A 16,923-nucleotide genomic window follows, 5' to 3' on the forward strand; every position below is an offset into this window, starting at 1 on the left:
TGTGTTACAAGGTGTGAGTATAGAGTAAGACTCAAGACTTGACCACGGCAGAAGAGAGAGAAAGGACGAAGGTCGTCCCCTATGCTTTAGACGTAGGCTCTACAGTATGCTATGCTGTGTACCGCACCTGAAGTGTGCCTTGCCATGAGTTAGTCAAGGGGTACAATAGTGATCCAGGAATGGATCACATGACAGCGGTCGAACTTATCCTTAGTATCTAGTGGACTAAGGAATTTTCTCGATTATGGAGGTGGAAAAGGAGTTCGTCGTAAAGGGTTACGTCGATGCAAACTTTGACACTAATCCGGATGACTCTGAGTAGTAAACCGGATTCGTATAGTAGAGCGGTTATTTGGAATAGCTCCAAGTAGCGCGTGGTAGCTGCATCTACAAGATGACATATAAATTTGTAAAGCACACACGGATCTGAATGTTGCAGACCCATTGACTAAAACCTCCCTCGTAAGCATAACATGATCAAACCCTAGAACTCACTGAGTGTTAATCACATGGTGATGTGAACTAGATTATTGACTCTAGTAAACTCTTGGGTATTAGTCACATGGCGATGTGAAATTTGAGTGTTAATCACATGGTGATGTGAACTAGATTATTGACTCTAGTGCAAGTGGGAGACTGTTGGAAATATGCCCTAGAGGCAATAATAAAATGGTTATTATTGTATTTCCTTGTTCATGATAATTGTCTATTGTTCATGCTATAATTGTATTAACTGGAAACCGTAATACATGTGTGAATACATAGACCACAACATGTCCCTAGTAAGCCTCTAGTTGACTAGCTCGTTGATCAATAGATGGTTATGGTTTCCTGACCATGGACATTGTATGTCATTGATAACGGGATCACATCATTAGGAGAATGATGTGATGGACAAGACCCAATCCTAAGCATAGCACAAGATCGTGTAGTTCGTTTGCTAAGAGCTTTTCTAATGTCAAGTGTCGTTTCCTTAGACCATGAGATTGTGCAACTCCCGGATACCGTAGGAATGCTTTGGGTGTACCAAACGTCACAACGTAACTGGGTGGCTATAAAGGTGCACTACAGGTATCTCCGAAAGTGTCTGTTGGGTTGGCACGAATCGAGACTGGGATTTGTCACTCCGTATGACGCAGAGGTATCTCTGGGCCCACTCGGTAATGCATCATCATAATGAGCTCAATGTGACTAAGGAGTTAGTCACGGGATCATGCGTTACGGAACGAGTAAAGAGACTTGCCGGTAACGAGATTGAACAAGGTATAGGGATACCGACGATCGAATCTCGGGCAAGTAACATACCGATAGACAAAGGGAATTGTATACGGGATTGATTGAATCCCCGACATCGTGGTTCATCCGATGAGATCATCGTGGAACATGTGGGAGCCAATATGGGTATCCAGATCCCGCTATTGGTTATTGGCCGGAGAGGTGTCTCGGTCATGTCTGCATGGTTCCCGAACCCATAGGGTCTACACACTTAAGGTTCGGTGACGCTAGAGTTGTTATGGGAAATAGTATGTGGTTACCGAAGGTTGTTCGGAGTCCCGGATGAGATCCCGAACATGACGAGGAGCTCCGGAATGGTCCGGAGGTGAAGATCAGTATATTGGACGAAGGGTATTGGAGTCCGGAATTGTTCCGGGGGTACCAGGCTATGGCCAACATGTCCGAAAGGGGTTTCGGAGGCCCCGGCAAGCGTTGGGGGGGCCTTATGGGCCAAGGGGAAGGGGCAAACCAGCCCACTAAGGGGCTGTGCGCCCCTCCCAACCCCTCTCACGTAACCAAGAGAGGTGGGGGCGCCACCCCTAGGGCAGCCACCCCTCCCGGCTTGGGGGGCAAGTTTCCCAGGGGTGGGGGCGCCTAAACCCATCTAGGGTTTCCCCTGTGGCCGCCGCTCCTCCCCTAGGGAACCCTAGGGCGCCTCCTCCACCCCCCTTCCCCCTATATATAGTGAGGGAGAGAGAGGGCAGCCGCACCCCTGGCCTGGCGCAGCCCTCTCCTCCTCCAACTCCTCCTCCTCCTCCGTAGTGCTTAGCGAAGCTCTGCCGGAGAACCACGAGCTCCATTGCCACCATGTCGTCGTGATGCTGGAGTTCTCCCTCAAGCTCTCCTCTCCCCTTGCTGGATCAAGAAGGAGGAGACATCACCGGGCTGTACGTGTGTTGAACGCGGAGGCGCCGTCCGTTCGGCGCTAGATCGGATCTTCCGCGATTTGAATCGCCGCGAGTACGACTCCATCAACCGCGTTCTTGTAACGCTTCCACTTAGCGATCTTCAAGGGTATGAAGATGCACTCCCTCTCCCTCGTTGCTAGCATCTCCTAGATTGATCTTGGTGACACGTAGGAAAATTTTGAATTATTGCTACGTTCCCTTACATAGTCTACCTTCTAATACAAACCGGATACGAGTCCGGGTCTTGACTCCTTGTAAGGGAAATATTCCTCACGCCTTTCCTCTTAAACCGGCCCACCATTGAAATAAAACGGCCTTCTGGGCCTTGGGTCTTGTCATCTGTCTGTCCCGCCCGCCAGGTTACCAGTGAGTCATAATGTTCAGGCGGGTTGCTTGTAAACCGTCTGGTCAGGGCGGGTCGCCAGTGAATCGCCAAGTGTCAACCGGGTTATATTTCCGGCCGGGTCATACCGCGGGGTATATCCCCAACATTAGCCCCTAGTTTAATTTGGATTTATCCATGTTAAGCTGATCCTGTAAAACAAACACAAGAACAAATTTGACAGATTATGCTCCGGGTTAAGATTTCTTGTAAACCGGCACCTGATCATCCTTAATTCCTTGTCATTTCCTTCTTCTAGAAAACCCGGGTCAATAAGCCAGCTTCATACTCAATTTGCTGACATTGGTTTCTCACAGAGAAATATTGTGAAGAATAATCCACTTGAGCCGGCTTCCAAAGCGCTGGCTTAAGAAATATTGGTCTTGAAATACTCATCTGATATTCAACCGGTTTGAAGATGTAGAACTTGCCGGTTTAATATTACCAAAATTGCCGGTTTGTAAATATTGATGGCACCGAGTCATAATTATTACCGACGCAGGGTCATAATTATTGCAGACACCGGGTCAATCTGGTTTGCTCATAACTGAGAATTTGAAGATTTTTCTCCCTTATATCCATATTACCTGTAGCCCCCAAGTCTTGAGCAGAACAAAGTGATGGCTTAAGACTTGCTTCAATATAAATACTGCCACTTTTGAAGAAATCCATGTTGTTCATCCCAGTCACTAGTAAAAACTGAATACTCCATATTATGTAGCCCCCAAGTGCCGGGTTGTCATGCTTGCAGCAACCTGGGACTTGTAATTGCCTGATGCTCAAAAAACTTCAACCAGTGTAGCCCCCAAGGGCCGGGTCATTATGCAATAATGAGCAGGGACTTTATAAATATGATCATGCTTGAATTGTTGACAGGAGCAATTGGTAGCCCCCAAGGGCCAGCTCATTATAATGTGATGAGTCGGGTCTTCAATAAGATGAGTAAAAAATGACTTTGCATTAGCCCCCAAGTGTCATGGTGCATGCTTGCAATGACATGAGACTTGCATATTTGATGTAACCTCAACTTGAATAATGTAGCCCCCAAGTGCCGGGTCGTAAGCCTGCAGCGACTCGGGACTATTCCTTCAATTGTAGAATAAATCATATCCATTGATAATATGATAACCATTGCGCTAAAGCGACTTTGAAAACCTTGATCATAATACTGGTTATTGATAACCATAATAAAATCCAGCCATGTTGGATATTTGAAGATTTGAATAATATAATCCAATGATTTATGAGCGCGTGATTCCAATGGCACAAGCCAAATATATACTGGCGACTTATAGTCCCAAGCCAGGCCGGGTTAATAAACACCGGATAATTTATCATCATACTGGCGACTTATAGTCCAAAGCCAGGCCGGGTTAATAAACGCCGGTGATTTATAATCATACTGGCGACTTATAGTCAAAAGCCAGACCGGGTCAGTAAACACCAGATTAGTATAAACCTCATCAAAATAAACCACCAAAAGAAAGACTTCAAAAGAAAAACATGCAAGAATTCGAGGCTTTTCATAGGCTGCCAGGCCCAAAATCAAGGCTTTTCATGGGCTGCCAGGCCACTGAGTTAAACCATTTTACAAAGCCTTTTAAGATGGACTTCACATTAACCAATCGTCATTTTAACTTTGACAAGTTCAGGGTCTGTATAAGATTGACTTGCCAAATGTTTGGGGGGTCATACCAGGATTACCTGGGCGGGGTGACTTACTTAAAGAAGGCAGGATAACCCGGGGTTTTAGGTGAATACACCTGGCTTCCAAGTCTGGCTTGATAGCCTATTACAAGGGTTAAAACTCTTTGTTGTTGTGCAACAAAGAGCCCCCAGGTAATATTTTGAGTTGTGCTCAGGGGGGGGGCCTATGTTTGGGTTGTGCTTTTGCAACAGACTCTCTTTGGTCCCTTTAACTTTTCTGAGAACTCGAACTTTGCGAGAAATATTTCTTCTTGAACCGGATGTTAAACTGGATATTGAGAGCTTCAAAGCTTTGTGGGAGACATCTTTCCCTTGAACCGGATTTTAAACCGAAATCTTCATTTTCAGCCGAAAATTTTCTGACGGCCTTTAAACTCGAACTTGCGAGAGATTAATTCTTTTTGTACCGGAAATTCTTAAACCGGATTTGAGAGCTTCAGAGCTTTGTGGGAGAACAGATTTCCCTTGAACCGGATTTTAAACCGGCATTCTTCATTTTGAACCGGAAATTTTCTGACGGCCTTTATACTTTCATCAATATGGTAGTAGCCTCCGGGACCGGGTTATCTTTCCCTCCAATGTCCTAGGGTTCTTGAATTCACCGAAAACCGGCAACATTTGCTGAGTCATATTATTGTAGCCCCCGAGTCTCAAGGCGACTCGAGGAGTTGGCTTGAGATTTCTCCATATTGAGCGCGATATAAATCGGCATATAGCTGAACAGCAGAACGCTGTAATATGTTAAAGCTGGAAGCAAGGTGGCGAGTTAACAATCTTCGCAACACTCATTATATATCCTTGACGTTGATAATGCGATGTGAATCCATGGAAACTTGAGGTCGACCATGGCGGGTTATAAATGACCCCGCATGAATTGTGTCAGTAATCCGGCCAGCGGTTCATCCCAGCTGGTTGTTTAACCAAAACGTAGTGGCGGTGATTTGCATGCCTACCCAATGAGCCATCTGCTGGGGGCAGAGGCTGACACTATATCATGACCTTCTTCAGAGTTGTCGTAATAGACCGGATAGCAGGAGCAGCGACTTGCACGCGCTCGTTAAGCAACTTGTGCACACAGGTGCGGCCCGGTGTGTTGATGTAGACCAGACCGTGAGGGACGGACGGTGGTAAAGACAACCATAGCATCAGAGGCGGCACGGACAGATGAGTCGGACGTGGTGTTGTAAGCCGGCACGGGCGGGAGAATCGGCCGCGGGAACGGACAGGTGAGTTGTCTGCGGTGTTGTAAGCCGGTGCGGTCGCGAGAGACGGCCACGGCATTGTAAGCCGGTGTGGGAGTCCGTTAAATAACAACAACCACCTGTGCCGAACGATGTCGGCGCGCCTCCATCACCGCGGTATAATGCCACTTTGTAATAAATAATTCTCTTGCATATAAAAAATACCGTAGAGCAGAGTAGTTGTGCTCAGAGTAATTAAAGTATACTAAAAAAATATATATAGGAAAAATAACACCTGATTTATTTTTTGGACGCATGCGGACGTGCTTGAAGCTGGCGTTCCCCTGACAATGGCGGGTTAAACGCGACGGGTCCAGCGTAGCGGAGTGGAACTAGCGAATGAGCGGATCTGGTGATATCAGCTGGTGGTTTTAGTGCTGCAGGGCCAGCAAAGCGGTGACTCGGAAGATCGTTGGAAACGACGCAATAAAAAACGCCAGCAAAAACTCTTCAGCTGAATAGATCTGCGAGCATAAAATAGCACGAGCAGACAACATATGTTTTGTATAATGCAAATTTAATACGGAGACCAATTGCTCCTTGATATGTTAGACCAGAAATTCAGTAAATCACAAGTAGGTGTAGCATTTTTGTTAGGAGGGTTTCAAAGCAATTCAGTAAATCACAAGTAGGTCTAGCATTTTCGTTCTGCTCCTATATCAGTGATTTTCCTAATCTATGTACATTTTAGGTAACTGTGTTGTGAGCTACGTTGGGTGGATACTTGGATACACATCAGATACATGATACGGGGATACGTCCAATAAGACAATTTAAATATATATGTAAGAACAATATACAGTTGCCCCTCCGCCCCTCCCACAAAAAAACCATGTATTTTGAAAAAACATTATATCATCCAAACAGTTATGACATAAAAAAGTAAGGAAATTTCATGATACTTGAGAGAGACATCATTTTGTTGTTGTTTTCTTTAAATCAAGTTTTTCCTTAATCAACATCACCAACATTTTTATCGACATAATTCTCACTTCATGATTTGAGAGATCTTTTTGGGGTTTTCTAGAACTTCTCACATAATTGGAATCAACTATTTTGGTCAGATGTTTATCTTTCCCATAGTTTTAAATTTTCATTACATTTTCAATATTTACAAAAAATAAAAGGAAATACATTTTCCTTGGACTTAAAAAAATCTGACCTTTATTTTTTCAACTTTCTTATTTGGTGTGGAAATAATGTAGCCATCATGACGTCAATTTGAACCTTTAAAGTTCTGGAAAATTCTAAAAGGAAAACAGTCCCATAGGTAACACTTGTATCTAGCATGTGGCAAAAAATCAAATGAAAAATCATAAGACACGATGATAAAAAGATAAATATTCTGCACTACATAGTATCCAGTGTAAGTTGGGCTTTGTATTGGCCCATTATCAGCATTGATGCCGATTTGTCATTTTTATTTTCAGTTATATTTTAAATTTTGACTTGAACTCTTTATATCACATATTGATGTTTTTTCTATATTGCATATATTTTTAAAATTTGGAACTTCTAAAATATTAAATCAGAGCTATATGCACGAGAAGTTATGATGCACCAGACGGGGGAGAGTTGTATTTATCCGGTTTTACAAAATAAAGAAGTAAATCATCCAGTTTAGAGTTTAGGTTTGTGATATCAAAAGTACCATTAATCCATTATGCTCCCTGGTGTAAATGCAGCCGGGTGAACAGTAAATCCCAAAACTATTTAAAAAATCTGTTTTTTTTGTTGACAAACATTCATGAGTGTTCTCCGGGAGTTCTCCCTAACGTTTTAATTTCCGTGAAGTGATCACGTTCGTGACGCTTTGGGTAGGAAAAAAACAAAACTAGCAGCCAAAAATGCTTCAAAAAAGAGCTTTTTTAAGTACCGATTTTTTTTTTTTGCCCCTGAGCCAATGGTATGCCATCACAAAATTTTGCACGGTGGTAGAACACTCCGACTTGTGTCTTGTAAAAAAAAGGGCCATGCTACGCATGTGCCAGTGGATCTTTTTAAAAGATTCGCCGCCTCGTGAGCCGTCTGATTGTAAGAGGCGAGCCGTCTGTTCTTTTTCTCTCATTTTCTGCAACAATGCTCGTGTTGCAAAACATCCTCTTATCTAATTTTCTGTAACAAGACCCATGGTACAAAATATTTTCTTCTCCAAATTTCTGCAACAAGATCTCTATTGCAAAATCTTATTTTCTCTCATTTTCTACAAAAAGACCCATGCTGCAAAACTTCTTCTTCTCTATTTTCCTGCAACAAGACCCTTGTTGCAAAATCTCTTCATCTCTATTTTTCTGCAACAAGGCCATTATTGCAAAATCCCCATTGCAACATGACCCAACATCGCCATCCTCTTCTATGTATTCCTGCAACAAGACTGTTGTTGCGAAAACTTGCAAAAACGTTGATGGCTGCAACGGAGAGAGCACCCTATGGTCTCTGCAGCACCCCCGTTTTTGCAGCAGAGGAAGGGCGCTGGTGGCCGCCGCGGATGTGATGGGGTTGGAGCAGCGTGCTTGTTTGAGAAGAGATGGGGATGAGATCCATGGAAAAAGGCAGGGTATGGAGAGATAGAGGTAGGGGATGGGAGAGTGAACGGAAGAATGCGTGGTTGTTGGGATAAGGAAGAGAAGAACGGTTGATATGCCCCCACATGGGACGCGTGGCAAGCTGGGAAGGCAGCGGACACGAGTGAGCGATCCGCCGACTGATCCATAATGTTTCCTAAAAAAATCAGTATTTTGAGATTTTGTTTACTACTCCTTCCGTCCCATAATATAAGGGGGCATGCTACGCGTCCACTGGCGGATCTTTTTACGCCTCGCGAGCCGTCTGGTTGAATGACGCGAGCCATCCGTTCCTCCTTTTCTATTTTCCTGCAACAAGGCCCTTGTTGCAAACTCATTCTACAACAAGACCCTTGTTGCCAAAAAAAATCTTCTTCTTTTCCCGCAACAAGACACTTGTTGCAAACCTCATTCCTGCAAAAAGACCCCTCTTGCCAAATTTACTACAACATCTCCTGCTTCTTCTCTGTTTTTCTGCAACAAGACCCTTGTTGTAAAATTTACAGCACCATTTCCAGCCTCTTCTCTGTAGTCCTGCCACAAGACCCATGTTGCAATTTATTTTTGCAACAAAGACCATGTTACAAAAAAAGTTACCGCGTCGTAACCGCCATTGCAACAACCGCGTTGTTGGAACTATTGTTGCGCATGGTACTGAAGTTTGCGGTTGACCTCGTGGAGGCAGCAGCCATGGATGTCCATGCCGGTGCACCTCTAGGGCGACGGCGACATGCCTCACAGGGGAAAGAGAGAAAAGAGGAGGAAGGAGAAGAGGACGGGTGTGGGCAGAGGAGGAGCGACATTTGGGTTGATGCACATTCATGAAAGTGATCTGGAGGTAAGGGACGAGGTTGGGGAAGAAGATGTGGATGTGGTTTGTTCGTTGGAGATAAGAAAGAAAAGGAGAGCAGTGGTGCAGGCCCACGTGGACACGTGGCGCACAGGGAAGGCGGTGGATGTGTGCTGAAATCCGTCGGTTGATGAGAATTATTTCCTTAATATAAGAGTGTTTTTGACACTACATTAGTGTTAAAAATACTCTTATATTATGAGACGGAGGGAGTATTTTTTTGAATTGTATTCATCGAGGTGCACAAGCAACCGGGAAGGTGGGAACAGAGAAACTCCATGTCCTTTATAATATGTATGTATGTATATACTACTTGGTCAATTGTTGAGTGCTGAAAACTGAGAAACACATCTTTCACTTCAAAAACTTCACGTGAAAGCATTATTTTCCTTTTCCCTGGAACAGCCAAAAACAGCTCCCTTCCTACGGGGCATCTCAATCCAGTCAAAACGGGGGTTAAAAATAAAAGAAACGGAACGGATAGTGACGCCGCGGTGTCTCCCCCTCGCCAAGTTTTCTCCGTGCCAAAACGTGCGAGCAATGGCAACGTGGGAAACTCCGGCAAAGCAACCGTGCGTAGCCCGGACGCGCCGCTCCTTCCGGCGAGCCGACCGCCTCCTCCTCCACCCTATAAATCCCACGCGCCACCACGCGGCAGCCTCATCCGTTCCAAGCCCCAACCATTCCAGCTCCACCACGCGGTCAACAGCGCGAACACATCGGGAGATCCAAAGATCCCACAGCTCCATCCCCACTTGTTCCGATCCATTCATTTCACCTTTGGCGCGTGTGGGTACAGCCATCAGGCATCAGCCATGGCTGCCGGAGGAGTGGTGCTCAACCTGCGCGTCCCGTCGGCGTCAGTGGCGCCGGCGCGGCGGTGTGGGACGGCGTCGTCGTCGGTGAGATGCGGGAGCGCGCGCGGGGCGGCGCCGGCGAGGCATACGGGCGGGGCGCTGGAGGATGACCACTACCGGGCGCTGAGGCTGGCGCCGGGGGCCACCAGGGGAGAGATCAAGAGGGCATTCCACCGTCTCGCGCTGCAGTACCACCCGGACGTCGTGCGCCAAGAAAATAGCGACAGCGTGGACTTCGAGCGGATCAACGCGGCGTACCAGAGGGTGATGAGCAACATGCGGGAGGCGGAGGCGAGGCTCGAGTACTGGCGCCGCCGCTACGGCCTCGCCGACGAGGACCTCGACCGCTACCGCCGCTACCTCAACGACGACGACGAGGACGACTGGTTCGCAGACCTCTGAAGCGGCGCCTGCATGATTCTTGCCATGGCAGAGGCAGCAGTACTGTAAATTAATTTGTGAAATGCCACTCTCTGCATTTCCCCTGTTTGATTGTGGATGGAAGAGACGTAGTACGGTAGTAGGATGGAATTCAGAGTTCTAACGATTGTAATTGGAACACTTTAATTTCCATTGTGAATATAAGAAACGAACAGAGCAGCAATTAATCTAAATTGTGGCTAAGGATTCAGGAACACCTCTTCCGTTTGGATTTTCAAGGAAGGGACGCCTCTTTCGTTTGCAGTGATAGTGGCACACTGGCACTGACCGGTGGATGCTTTTTTTTTTCTCGAATCATATCATATACTTCCTACGAGCGTAAAAAAACACTCTTATATTATAAGACGGAGGGAGTATTAAAGAAAAAGGCCTAACACGGGATGCTACTCTCTCTCATGCTAGACCACCTAGCCAATCCGCCGAGGAAAATGTCACTTGCTAACTTTAGTAGCCCCGCTCGACTCCAAGCTCTTCCTTCTCGCTCAATCGCCATCATCACTGGTAGGTGAAACGGTTTTCAGTTTATAGTGCAAAATGTCAGTTATTTTGTTTTGATTGACCCTTTTTTTTGCGAAAATGATCTAGATCTATTATCAAAGTTCAGCAGAAGTACAAAGTATCTCAAACATAATAAAAGTTACATTGAGATTTCAAGATCCCTAAACAACCACTACTGCCACCAGAACGAGCCCTCGACGCACCGTTGTCGCCGCTCCCCTACCGGAGCCGGTTTAACCTTGTTGATGACAGCCGGGAAGTCTTCGTGCACGTGCACCTAAGGGCCAGCGCCCTGGAGCCGCAGTCGTCACCATTGAATCTTTTCATAGATCTGAAGCACCTGGCACCAAATCTCGCCACAAGACGAGAAACCTAACCTCACCGCCCCAAAAGAGATGGGAGGAATCTACGCCGGAGCTCCATCGACTACATCCAGACGGACGAACTCGAGGAGGATCAAAGCCCGGAAGACAAACTCGAAGAAGTAGTGCCGCCATCTGACCGAGCACCGCACCCACGACTAGAAACCCTAACCTAAACTACTAATCGGACCGGAGACACTGGGATTCCCCTCCCCGCCACCGGCCGCCGCAGCAGCGGGCAAAGGAGAGGCGAATCCACAGGCTTGCCGCAGCGGCGTTTGGAGGAGAGAGTTTGCCCTAGCCGCCTAGGATTAGGGAAGGAAGACGAGGACAGTGTTTTGCTTGACCCTACTTGCGTTTTCTTCCACATCAACTGTGCTTTTCTCCTCAAACCCTTATGCAAGCTGATCATCCGTTGCGAAAATTTTGCTTTTGAAATGTTTGTCATGTGCTGTTACGCTATAGATTGGTAGAGGATTTATCGAACACGACTTGGTTTAGATCTGAGAAGATATGTTACTCAAAGATGCATTTTTTGGTTCATACTATAACCATACTGCAAGGGTTTAGTACTTGTCATGATGCAGTATCAATTGCAGTGGTCACCCATTGATTAATGATGCATCATAAAAGCTCACAAATTATTCAAATCGCATCCTCCCAAGTTGGCATCAAATGATTAATGCTTATGGCATGCCAAAAGCCGTGATCCACACAATTCAGTATGCCGAGGGTGATGTATAACTTCAAAATAAAACTCTTTTGTTTCTCTCTCTATTTCCCGCGGGCATTTTTACAGCGGTTCTTTACATGCATGTAAAATACTCCTACTGTACTATGCTAGGACAGCCAAGGTAACACGCCCCGGTGATGCCTTGAACCGAAACTGAAATCCGATTCGGACACACCTCGTCGTGATCGTTCCTAAGAATAGTAGGACCAATGCTATCTTCTTGTGGTCGTAGCTGCTGGTTGGGAGAGGAGGTTCAGCAGGCTGAGGAGATGCCTCCTGCTTGGACTCCGGCAGAGTGGAACCGAACGACCACAACAGTATCCCGTGCATCCCGGCAAAGGCGGCGGCGGAGAAGCCGACCGCGACCTCCTCCGGCAGATTTCTGCGCAGATCAACGGTTGCATTGACCTGGTACAGGGCACCGTCGATGAGGAGAGCAACGGCCAGCATCCTGGAGTCGCTGTGGTATTTCACGGTGGCCTCCATGACACTGGACGTCGTGAGGTTCTTGCTCGGCCATGTCGCCGTCGTGTGCGCGGAGGCCGTGGAGTTGGCGGAGCTGATGTCGATGCGGACATGATTGAGGAAAGTGTCGAACTCCACCGCCACGATGGCCGGGCCGAGGCGGAGGCCGCTGCTGCTGCTGCGCGGGACGTCCACGGAAGGGAAATGGCCGAGGAAGAAGGCCATCCTATCGCCTGGCTGCTGCGGCGGGCTGTCCTTGTCCGGGGTGATCCGGAATGAGAAGGCGGTGGCGAAGCTAGCCACCTCGCCGGTGGCGCCGTTCCAGAGCGGCACCTTGTGCCGGTACGACGCCCGGCTGTTTTTCGTCAGCTGGAGAGTTGGTGGTCTGATGAGTGCGTCGCCACCCACGATGATCGACGAACCGGCACCGGCGTCGGAGAAGTCGAGGCTGAAGGAGAGCGAGAAGGCCCCGCGCAGCGCGTGGTAGAGGCATAGCAATGACGCCAGGACTAGGGCGGTGGTCGGACGACGGCGAGAGCCCATGGCTTGCCGTGGTGCCTGGGAGGGAGGAGCCATGAGGAGCATCATGAAATAGGGAATGGGTCTACTGGGGGAGTAGTTAGTTGTCAAGGTCAAATTCAAAGCATAAAATTAGTGCATGATGTATCACACGAAAGGAACATTGAAGGTGTTGTCGTTGAAATTTTCTAGTTAAGGCTATTATTAGATTACACAGAATCAAGTCCCCATCGTACTATCATATAGGTAGAGTCCAATGGTCGTTCAGCAAAGCAGTTGACACACTTGACTTTTTTCTTCTACTTATCTTTTTTTATTTACTCATTGAGTTTTTTTCCCTTGTTATATAGTACTACTGAATATAAGAGGACACAAGCAGGTTGAACAAGTTCACAGCCATTCATTCAGAAGCAACATATGTGAAGCTCACAGCCACAACTTGCTATGGGGCAACAACTACAAGGTATTACAATGTACTACTAAGCAAATTAATAAGAGAAATATGATTACCTGACTAAGCAAAGAAAACGAACTGATCTCTTCACCTGGACGCCTCCAGAGGTTTAACGGGCATAGTGTAGGGAGAATCCCAATCCGCATCGAAGACGTCTTGCAGCTGCGAGACGATGGAGGGGTCGTACGTTCCGAAGCTCACTCCAGCCGTTGTGTAGAAGTAGTCCCAGATGAGGTTGCTGGTGCCGATGTTCGCCCTCACATCGCTGACGGCGTACTTGCCATGGTTCACCCGGGTGAAGTCGGGGTAACGGTTCCCTGTCGGGGCGCCGTGAGCCAAGGCAGGTCCGGTCTCGTTGTACCCGGGAACCAAGTAGTACTTGACCTCGACCTTGCCGCCGCAGTGGTTGTATTTGGAGGATGCGCAGAGGATGTTTGAGTACAGGAGGCTCTTCAAGTACTTCTCGGTGCTCGGGATGAAGTGTGTCCAGTAGGCTACGAGCAGCCTCACGGTTGCATTCTTGGAGAATATTACCTATCAATCATCAGTTTATATTCAGTTAGTGGATGAATTCAGCATTGACAAGTACAGGGATAAACTGTCCAGGAGTTTTTTTTTTTTGAATGAAAAAAAATGTCACCAGGCTAACTAGAGCGATGTAAGGTACAATTCCACAAAGTTCTGGTGTTGAAGCTATGGCAAATTGCCAACTGGATAGTACTGATAATGGTGCTCATGTAGTCATGATAGTGCCAGAAAAATTCAGTCAATATACAAATTTGATCCTGTATATTAAATGTCACCTTGCAGAATAGGTAGCATTATATCCAAGTATCCCGATTTTACTGAAACTACAGGAGGCCCTGTGTTGCCCGCATAATTGGCATAACAAATGCAGCTTTAAATACCTCTGATATCGCTGATGACAAAGATGGCCAGAACACAGTTTCAGAAGCATACTGTGATTGTCCAAGCCAGTCCATAGTACTTATCCTCACCATTCCCCCAGAATTGACAGATTTGATGGTGTCGACCCAACCTTGCTCATCTGCCTGGAACTTATCAAACAACAGCTGGAAAACATGAACAGCTTGAATCAGCATCAGAACATGTGTTACAACTTACTAGATTATTCCTTGGAAAAGTGATCCACGTGTTTTAATTTCACATAGCATGATAAAATGCCACGTGAACTGGAAATGGATTGTTAATGCCAAATGAATCATAGAGCTAATGAAAGCTATTTCCTTTCACTTTAAAAAGAACAAAATATGTGACATTACCTCAGGTGGAGCAAACGAAAGATAGCTCAAGTGGTGTTCTTTAGTGGATCTCTTGAGCCCAGGGGTTTCAATTAAAACATCAAGCAGTTCAGGATTGGCAAGTGATGGATAGCCGTCAACATACGGGACATCGACAGAAAGTGGCAGAGGTGACCTGGTGCATATTAGGAGGATATTTCAATTATTCAGCCCAGGGAAACTGTCAGAAGAATTAGAGTACTTATGCCTACTAATAATGTTTAGGAAATTTATGAAACCATAACATGCCTTCAAGTAAATAACAGTAAATATTGTATCCGTTTAACATCAAGCAACAGTATGCACATTATCAATGGTGAACATAAAAGGAACACAGCTAAATGCTGTCAGCAGTTTGACCAAAATGTTAGCACAGGTACACAACATACAAAGTACAACTGCCAGGAAGTTATCGATTAAATGATGTCATGTACGTAGGAGATAGTTTATTTTTATACTGGGTAGTAACTGATTATCAATTACCAATAAGGCTACAAACCTGCATCTTTGTTCAGGTTGTAGGAAATGTGACCAGCATGGCACCTTTCTAAAAGTCTGCCACTTCTTATCCCAGGCAATTTTGGTGTAAGTAGTTGAATTGAGTGTTGAAAGTGTCCAAAGATTTTGAAAATACACCTCAACAGTTTTTGCTATCTGTGGACAACCAACGAAATAAATCCCCAGCTCCTTCACCTGCAGTAAGTCAAACTAGTATCAAACAGATTCAAAACCATTTTGGAAACTACTACAATGTAAATACAGAGTTTGCTTTCCAGTGTACCTGGGTAAGGGACTTCCAATCATTGTTTGCAGATCCAATATACACATCCTTTTTGTCGGATATCCAGACTTTTGCATGCAGAACGCCGGATCCCCACCAATCCTCAAAAAGTACGGTTACATTCTGAACATTTGGCCTTCCTGCAGCGAGGTTAGCACTCTCTTGGTCGAAATCAGGAGCAAATCCGGCGTGCTGCGCGATCCTGCAAAGATGATACCGTCGTTAACAAAATGAATTAGACTTCTGCACACACCTACTAAGTTTCCTTCTTATCGTTCTTTAACTCCTTTCGCTTGAATGCTTCCATGGCAGCTAACTGCACAGTGCCATCCAGCATAATCACTGTCATGGCATGTACCAGTGTTGCTATTCACTGATATAATCAGGACAACTAACTTCCTATGGCACAAAAATCACTGTAATGATACTAACACGTAAGACTGGAAAATTTGACATCAACCCTTGCCTGATTTTGACCTTACGATCTGCCGCTTTCTCCAGTGCCTTGTAAACCCGGCGCCCCTCGTCAGCCCCAAACTTCGCCATCTCGCTCTCGGAGAACCCGTACTCCCCTGATTTCGGGTTCTTCGGGTGTGCTATGAACTGCCAGTATTGCGCAAGGATGTCAAGGCTCTCCGTCGTGTTCCCCGAGAGCCACTGGAGCACGTCCGCTGCGGATCAGCAGCAAGAACAAAAGTCAGCCAATCTGCATCAAACTATCAATAAAGCAAGTATAATAACAGAAACAGATAAAATCCATTCCATTCCTCCACAAAATTTTCGTATGAAGTCGGACCAGGATCAATCATGACGAAAACACACGCACACGTGATGTCAACAACACGCATACTACCGCGCGGCGAGAAGCGCCGAGCTAACCTGAAACCAAACAACACCACTCACACTGGCAATAACAGCCAAAATCCCTGTTGCAAACAGAAATTGCAATGGGGCACGGCGGATTGACCGGACAGGCGAACCCATCCATGGAATAGGTGGGTTATTAATTCAGTACGCATTTGCATTCACAGCAAGCTGAAACAAAATGCCATCTTACAGAACTCTGACATTTTTACACCGTTCGAAATGCCTTATCCTACACGTCGATGAGGAATGGCGTGGTAATCGAGGAACCGAAGCCCCGGGAGCCAAACCGCGTGGATCCACGGCGAGAACGGCCGCGCTGACTTGGGGGAGGGCGGGGCGGTGGGTACCTGTGGCGAGGACCCCCGGGACGCGGCGGAGGTGGGGCATGTCGGTGGGGATGGACTGCACCAGCCACGCCCTGCACGACTCCGCGGCGCCCGCGGCCGGCGGCGCTCCCCACAGCGCGGCGACGGCGAGGAGGAGCGGGGGCAGGAGGAGGAGGCGCCGGCGGCGACGAGGCGGAGGAGCCATGGCGCGCGCGCGCTCTCTCTCTCTCTCTCTCTGTGTGTGTGCGGCGGCAGCGCGGGGTGTGAACGGAGCTGCACAGTGGGAAGTGGGGCCCGGAGAGAATCCAAGGGTGCCAAGTCATCCTCCCGTGGTTCCCTAAATTCTTGTCTCAAATCAAACACTGTAAAGTTTGATTGAATTTATTGAAAAA

General features: G+C 46.7%; 2 protein-coding genes across 3 annotated transcripts; one reads left to right on the forward strand and one right to left on the reverse strand.

Annotated features, from left to right (window-relative positions):
* Positions 1–9,559: 9,559 nt before the first annotated feature.
* On the forward strand, positions 9,560–10,415 carry LOC123167949 (chaperone protein dnaJ 8, chloroplastic). Its single transcript, XM_044585805.1, has one exon. It carries the CDS (start codon positions 9,743–9,745, stop codon positions 10,184–10,186), a length of 444 nt encoding a protein of 147 aa, XP_044441740.1. The 5' UTR covers positions 9,560–9,742; the 3' UTR covers positions 10,187–10,415.
* Positions 10,416–12,656: 2,241 nt separating this feature from the next.
* Positions 12,657–16,828, reverse strand: LOC123166778 (phospholipase D Z). 2 transcript variants are annotated; one of them, XM_044584578.1, is made up of 8 exons: positions 16,553–16,828; positions 15,805–16,009; positions 15,339–15,540; positions 15,057–15,250; positions 14,540–14,693; positions 14,165–14,329; positions 13,313–13,790; positions 12,657–12,841 (listed from the first exon to the last, which is right to left on the reverse strand). In XM_044584578.1, the coding sequence occupies exons 1-7, from the start codon at positions 16,734–16,736 to the stop codon at positions 13,344–13,346; spliced, it is 1,551 nt and encodes a 516-aa protein (XP_044440513.1). In that variant the 5' UTR covers positions 16,737–16,828; the 3' UTR covers positions 12,657–12,841; positions 13,313–13,343. The 2 variants fall into 2 exon arrangements, with proteins under 2 accessions (XP_044440513.1, XP_044440512.1); XM_044584577.1 differs by lacking the exon at positions 12,657–12,841 and having other exon boundaries at positions 13,183–13,790.
* Between the last annotated feature and the right edge of the window lie 95 nt (positions 16,829–16,923).

The sequence above is a fragment of the Triticum aestivum genome, chromosome 7D (assembly GCF_018294505.1).
Source record: "Triticum aestivum cultivar Chinese Spring chromosome 7D, IWGSC CS RefSeq v2.1, whole genome shotgun sequence".
Lineage (NCBI taxonomy): Eukaryota > Viridiplantae > Streptophyta > Magnoliopsida > Poales > Poaceae > Triticum > Triticum aestivum.

Excerpts from the sequence above, each read along its gene's own strand:
- LOC123167949 (XM_044585805.1), top strand. The coding sequence starts at position 9,743 with ATGGCTGCCGGAGGAGTGGTGCTCAACCTGCGCGTCCCGTCGGCGTCA.
- LOC123166778 (XM_044584578.1), bottom strand. The coding sequence starts at position 16,736 with ATGGCTCCTCCGCCTCGTCGCCGCCGGCGCCTCCTCCTCCTGCCCCCG. Across the intron at positions 14,330-14,539 it reads TTTCGTTTGCTCCACCTGAG|CTGTTGTTTGATAAGTTCCA; the intron begins GTAATGTCACAT and ends CATGTTTTCCAG. Across the intron at positions 13,791-14,164 it reads TGTCATCAGCGATATCAGAG|GTAATATTCTCCAAGAATGC; the intron begins GTATTTAAAGCT and ends GATGATTGATAG.